General features: G+C 33.1%; 1 protein-coding gene across 1 annotated transcript; it reads left to right on the top strand.

Annotated features, from left to right (window-relative positions):
• The first annotated feature begins 4262 nt into the window (after window positions 1-4262).
• LOC143563119 (basic leucine zipper 34-like) lies at window positions 4263-6606 on the top strand. The gene is made up of 4 exons (XM_077050737.1): window positions 4263-5091; window positions 5368-5458; window positions 5576-5702; window positions 6190-6606. Exons 1-4 carry the CDS (start codon window positions 4547-4549, stop codon window positions 6369-6371), a joined length of 945 nt encoding a protein of 314 aa, XP_076906852.1. The 5' UTR covers window positions 4263-4546; the 3' UTR covers window positions 6372-6606.
• Window positions 6607-7385: the final 779 nt, after the last annotated feature.

Below are 7385 nucleotides of genomic sequence, written 5' to 3'. Positions count from 1 at the left end.
CACTCACTCAACATAAAATGTTAACTAACGTCCAATTCAATGGCCAAACATGGTACTCACATACATAGTTTGAGTTCAAGGATGTTATATTTCAAACTTGAAATCCAAAACCATAATTTAAACATCTCAAAGGGACCATCCGTTTAATTTGTTCTGAAATAGTTATCTAGAGTCCGTTCTGCGTTTAAGTATATTTACTAAAATGCTATCGACTTCTTATAAGACAGGGATGTGGTGCCCTCACCTAGAAAGTAGTTTAGTTAAGTTTTATAAATGATCATGATTTTATAGGCTTATTCAACCTTCACATTCAATACTGTTTGATAAGTCTTTAGTATATTAAAATTAATGTAACAAATGAAAAAAAAAAAACATTGACCATTATGGTATTTTGTTGTACATTGGATATGGTATAGAATACGAGGTCAATGGTTCAACCCATATGTAATCAATAATGTAACATTTAGCCGATAAAAAATATGATCTTTTTTCGTTTTTTTTGGTTTGTTTGATTGTTATGTGGTTCACGTTACATTAGGGTGTCTTTTAATAAAGGTTAAATTAGTCTTTTGTGAAGGAGGTTATTTTTGGGTTTTATCATGTTTTTAATTTGAAAAGACTATTTTGTGGAAAGAGATATTTAGTTACATATATTTAATTAGGCTGATCGTGAATGTGTGAAGATGACAAAAGCAATTATTGTGAAGATGTGAATGGAGTTAAAAGCTTTTTCAGTACTAAGGTGTTTAATTCTTCCATTTAAGTTATATTATTTTAAGTATCATGAAGATAGAATGGTGTTTTAGGTCTTAACTAATGGTGCTTTACTTCTTCAGTTTATGTTCTTTTATTTATTTATTTTTTCGGTAATGATGTTTTAGTTCATATATTCATATTCACTGTGTTTTAGTTTATAGCATAATAAATATATAGTTTTTGACTATAATTATCGCAACATGTAATAGTTTATTAAATTAAGTTACTGTGTTTTAGTTTGTGTATATAATTTATTGTGCATAATAGGATTTTGTGTTTCTGTTAATATACTTTACAGTGCATGGTGTTTTAGCTAATACAACTACCAAGAGTTATAAATGACGAGAATGGTGCTTGTGATTTTGTGTTCCTATTCAATGTGTTTTAGTTTACGCTCACTGTGTTTTAGTTCATAATTTAGGTGTCATGTGTTCATAGAGTTTATAACAACTAATAACCATGTTTAGCTTAGATCAGCATATTTTTGGTTACTCGCGTATTGTCTAGATCCAGAGATAGTGATGTTTAAAATTCATGTCGACCGTGGATGAAAACAAAGAGTTATGCATGTTGATGGTGCTATAAGTTCAATTTTCCTATACAAAAGACCATAAATGCTCAAATTATAACACAACTAGTATTTCGGACCCATGCGTTGCGGCGGTGACGTTAAACCATACCAAATTGATGTTTCAGCTCGTTATAGTACCGTAATACGTATAACAATCAAAAGAGAAAGCCCAAAACAAAATGGCAATATGTTAAAAAACATGGACATGCATTATATTTTACATCAATCTAAACTCTATATATAACATAACAAAATCTTTACGCAAACCCATTAACTTTAATTTAATTTATACTATGACTATTATTAGATATAATAAATATTTTGAGATAATCTTTTAAATATATATGATTGTCAATAAAGTTTATGAATGACTAAGCAACTCATATCATTTTAGGGTGCGTTTGAGATTGCTTATTTAAGTGAAAAAAAGACTTTTTGCTAAAGAACTTATAAACTTATGATTTTTTTAAAGAAGGTTTTAAAAAAATGTTTGGATTAGCTTATATGTTGGGGGAAACCAAAATGATTAAAAAGGACACTCCTTTTTAAATGGCGTGTAATGAGTTTTAAAAGTTATAGAGGGGTGGAATAGGTAAATCAAACTCATCAAGTTAATAAGTTACATATTCTTAACTTTTCAAAACACATTTTATTTTGTCTTGTCCATAAGATAAAACTCATAAGGCCTTATGGTTTGTCAAACACCTTATTAACTTTTTAAAAAAATTATAAGCTATAAGTTGATAATAATAAGGAATCCCAAAACACCTCCTTAATCCATTAACACGATTGGCACATGAAGTTAGATTTCTTAGCATACAAAATCATTTCGTGCCTTTTGTTTGGTTGTATAAATTAAAAAAATATATATATTTATGATGTAACAAAAATTAGAGGGGTGTCATTAGATTTTGCAAGACATTGAAGGGGCATTTTTAAAACTTATCTTAGTACAAATAAAATAGCATGTGGTATAAATGAATTAAACACAAAATTAGGTGAATAATAAGTTTGTGAGAGAACTTGTATTTATTAATTGTTATATATATAATTTACCACCTTTTCATCCATTTATCTGTTGATGTGGATGTAATGGTCATAGTTGAACATTCAAGCGATTATAAACTGTTGATGACAAATTTATTCAACTGGAACAGTTGAAGCATCGGCGGTTTCGGGTTGGAACGATTTAAAATACCACATTTAAATTGGAGAAATATATCTAAGTTATAGTTGAGTGGATGAACTTAATAGGTTGGACTAAAATTGATAGTTTAAATGCAAGTATTATACCAGAAAAGGTTAAAATGAACTATTACGCTAAATTAATAATTTTAAAAACAATATAGATCAAAACCAAAGTTCACTGTATATATATTTATATGTATTCTTATATTTTTTAAATGGTCCATTATAATTAATAAAAAAAATACAAAATATATTCTTTTATAGTGGTACAAGCATATGACATTAACCCAGTGCACATGCAATTGAATTCTTTTTTCAGGGGGCACATATGGAAACAAAGGCCCATTTCTGGACCCACCAAAACCTTGAATAGTACGGGTACAATCTCTATACGCGTTCCAAATACGAATGGTTTTTAATATCACAAAATTTTTGACAGTTGAATTAAACAATACGATTATTAATTATTAAAATGAATTTTATCAGACAGGTAATATGCTTTGATTATTAAGAAATTTTCTTTATTTTTTCTTTATACCCACTAGAGTTATCTCAAAAGCATTTATCGACGTTACGCATTTCCTTTTGTTAGGTTAATTACACGGTGAAGCAAAATAAAAACTCTAGTGGGAAAAACATTGATTAAAAGATGGAATAATGATTTAAGGTCGGTTAATTACTCCGGCCTCTGGGTTAAAACTCTTGGATACACTTAAATAAAAAACACTCAAGTTTTTTTTTTTGAACAACAATGCAAGAACCTTTACCACCCATTTAAAATGCAAAAGCTCAGTGTCCAAGAGGCAATCCAATCTAAAATGTTCAAAATCATAAGGTCGAAGAGTGTCATCTCATGCATCCAACAAGCACCACTTATTTCGTAGGTGAACCTGAAGATAAGAGTGGTGCTCCCGCTCGTTCTTATAAAGTGCCACATTTTCTTCCATCGATGTTTCTCTTAGTCCTTTATTGATTTTATATTTTGACATGGATTTTCCGTTTATCCTTCCTCCGCTTGCCTCTTCTTCATCTCTTTCTACCACTCCATTATCTATCACTAATCCAACACCACCATCCCTAGTGCACTTTGTCTACCCTAGAATATCTGATTTACATAAAAAGAACCAAATTCTCGTTAGGTTTCATCGATCTTTGTATTTTGATATAACTTGTGGTATAAGCCAAAGCAACATATCATGTCTTAATTACTTGCAATATATGCTCTTAACACGACTATAGCACATACTAAACTCACAACCAAACATATCTTTATCTTATGTTACCTAGTGTATGTTTTTGTAACACACAAGGTTTTACAAATTTTCTAATCTAGATCATGTTTGTATGTGTGACCCAATATCCTCTAAGCTACATTTTATTTAAATGAGAATAGACCTAAGGCTATACCCAAACATCTCAATTATTTACAAAATATAACTTGCAGAATATCTTCAATGCAGCCAGGGGTGAAGGATAGTTGGGGTCAGGGGTGGCCCCGGCCCCCTCCGTTTTTTTGAGCGGTGGTGTAAATTTACCCGTTTTCGTCTGTCATTTTTTATATGTAGTGTAAATTTGCCTGTTTTCAACCAAAAATTTGATCCCGGCCCCCTCCATTTACGATTTTTATAATGAGTATTGTTGCTCGGCCTCCTCGACATATTCGTTCAAGATTCGCCACTGAATGCGGCAATAAGATTTAAAGAGTTGAGTCATATCCATTGGCACGTGGTGGGCTGAATCCCGCCGGTTATTAAACTACCCAGTAAAACCGTTGGGTCACAGCCTGTTGCAAGCTGTCCTAATCCTCACCCATGTGACCCACCGGCCACCACCATCACCACCACCCTTCTCATTCCCACCAAAATATTAATAATAATTATCCCTCCTTATTTATATTCTCCACATTCCCATACTCAACAAATGTTTCATTTCATAACCATCTTATTGTTTAGCTTGTACTTTTGAGTATTTAAAATAATTTGCTAGGTAATAATTACTTTTGTGTTACTGTTACAATTCTGTGAGCTCAAGATGGCACAGTTACCGCCAAAAGTGCCAACATTGACGAATAACTGGCCGTCATTTCCTTGCCAAATGATGTCTTCGGCGGCCGCTCAGCCGCCGAATTGGGTGGACGAGTTCCTTGACTTCTCGTCACTCAGGAGGAACTCGCATAGGCGATCCGTGAGCGATCCAATCGCCTTCGTTGAAACTCCTTTCATCGACGAATGCCGTAATTCTAGTGGAAATAGTTCCTTGATGCCTTGTTCCAACAACACTGGATTTGATAGGTTGGATGATGAGCAATTTAGCTCGATGTTTTCGGACGATGTCACGACGAATCTCCCATCTTTGTCAAATTCGCCTACGCCATCGGATCAACATAGTGATAATGATATCGAGGTTAAACCGACACCAACGCCAACGCTGCCACAGGAAATTCAACACCACCAGCAGAAGAACGAACCAGGAGAGGTGGAAGATGGCGGTTGTCAACCGGAGTCCGAATCTGCTAAACCTAGCTTTAATTTCTCTAGTGATGGTAGCACCATTGTAGATCCAAAGAGAGTGAAAAGGTACAATTATGAATTTTGTTGCTTAAGCCACAAGCTAACTAAATTACACTTTTGTCATAAACTAGCGTAATTATGCTAACACTGGTATAATTATAATTATAATTACTTTACATTTTTGAATTCGTTACTCTAATTCAAAACTGTTAAGTAATAATAATTATTCTGCTTATTTGTACGTTTAATTTCATTTGTTTTGGATCTCACCCTATAATTATAAATCTTCATAATTAAGCATATGTACAGCTTAATTACATATTAATCTTCTTAATCTATCAGGATCTTAGCAAATCGTCAATCTGCTCAAAGATCACGAGTGCGAAAGTTGCAGTACATTTCTGAACTCGAACGCAGTGTTACCACGTTACAGGTTCGTACATAATTCGATTATAATTCAGATTAAATTTTGTATTTGAGCTATTAAATTTTAAATTCTGAGTTTCAAATTAATCAAAACACTAATTAACACATCATGTTGTTAATGAAGACGGAAGTATCCGCATTATCACCACGAGTGGCGTTTCTAGATCATCAAAGGCTAGTTCTAAACGTCGATAACAGCGCATTGAAGCAACGAATTGCTGCATTAGCTCAAGACAAGATATTTAAAGACGGTATGTTACTTATGTTACTTTGAATTGTCTACCAAAACCGAGCTCGGCTTGTTTCAAGCTCTTAATCTGAAGCTCGAGCCTGGCTCGCTTATTATTTATTAATTAATCTAATACATACTTAAATATCTTTCTATGTTTTGAAAAAACCCTTAAAGCCTAAACTCAGCTCGAGCTCATGCTGAGTACATGTACATTAAATGAGCCAAATCCCGGCTCGAGCCCAGCTATGCAATGTGAAATTATTGCATATAAATCTAAAGGATTTAAAACATAAAAATACACTACACTCGTAAGGCTCGGCCGATATTCCCATAGCCCAACAACTAAACAAGTTTTATTTGAGGCTCAGGCTTGACATGGCTCAACTCATTAAAATTTTTATTATCTATCCGATCCTAAAGTAGCATAAGAGTGGCTCGGCTCGTTTGCACCAGTATGCGGAGGATTTGATCAATGATAATAATTTGTGAACACTTGAATATTGTAGCTCATCAAGAGGCATTGAAGAAAGAGATAGAGAGGCTAAGGAAAGTGTACCATGAACAAAATATGCAGCAGAATGTGAATAATAATAATAATGAGGAAGAAGATAATAACACCACCGTGAGTGGCGGTGACGACGGTGGCTCCGGCGGGGTGAAGGTTAATGGGACGGAGGGGATGTGCTAAATTGCGCCCATGCATGCACGTGATGTGTTTCCCGCTTTTGCTGGTGGTCTGAGTGGCCCCCCATGATTGGCATGTGACTTTTATAATTTAACATGGCTCCTACAGCACTTCTTTTTCCTCTTTTGTTTTTTTTTTTAATTTATTATTTTTTATTATTTCATTTTTATTTTTTTGGTTTTTGATTTATCTTTTAGATTCTTTTAATTGAAAATAGTGTGTGGGGTATTGGATTCTTAAAGGTTAGGGGTGTTTTTGTAATTGTATTGTTTTTGGAGATTTTTTTTTTTTTAGTTTTGATATTATGTATTTCGGTGTTGGGTCCGAATGGGGCTATCGCTGCTTATTTAATGAAAATGATTTGACTTCTTATGTTATTCCATGATTCCATCATGTCATCAACTTTATTAACGATTTAACATGCTTTTGGCTGCTTATTTAATGAAAATGATTTGACTTCTTATGTTATTCCATGATTCCATCATGTCATCAACTTTATTAACGATTTAACATGCTTTTGGGGAAGGGTGTTTGTAGCTCTGGACCTTGCTGATGTTTGTTCGTATATCGTTACTATTTTAACGAAAGTTTATTTTGCTCGTAAAAACCCGTTTTAAATTGTTTCTTTTTATAGTTTTTTTAGATCATTAGTTCTGAATGATCAGATATACAATGCACGTATTCATATTTTTACGCTTGAAGAATCAAATAACCTTCTTTTAAGGAGAAAACTTTATATGAAATATAGCGTTCCACTTGAAATTTGATAGTTCTCCTGTTATCCTCATTAGATTTCTTTCTAAGTTGTGCTACTTTCAGTCGAGTTTTCATCTAGTCCATCTTCTCTTTGGTTGCTTTGAATCTCATTACTATCCAGCTCCCTTTAACCAATATATTTCCAACAAATGGGAGTTTGGCATTTCCACTCATAAACATTTCATAAGAAGCCATCTCAATACTGAAACGATATTTTTTATTATAGGAGAACTCCACCAACTGAAAATAATTATTTCAATT

This window comes from Bidens hawaiensis, unplaced genomic scaffold (assembly GCF_021521415.1).
Source record: "Bidens hawaiensis isolate Kalapana, Puna unplaced genomic scaffold, B.hawaiensis_p1.1 tig00021323_1, whole genome shotgun sequence".
In the NCBI taxonomy this organism is placed as follows: Eukaryota; Viridiplantae; Streptophyta; class Magnoliopsida; order Asterales; family Asteraceae; genus Bidens; species Bidens hawaiensis.
The sequence above is the reverse complement of the archived record's forward strand: the minus strand, read 5'-3'. Positions and strand labels throughout refer to the sequence as shown.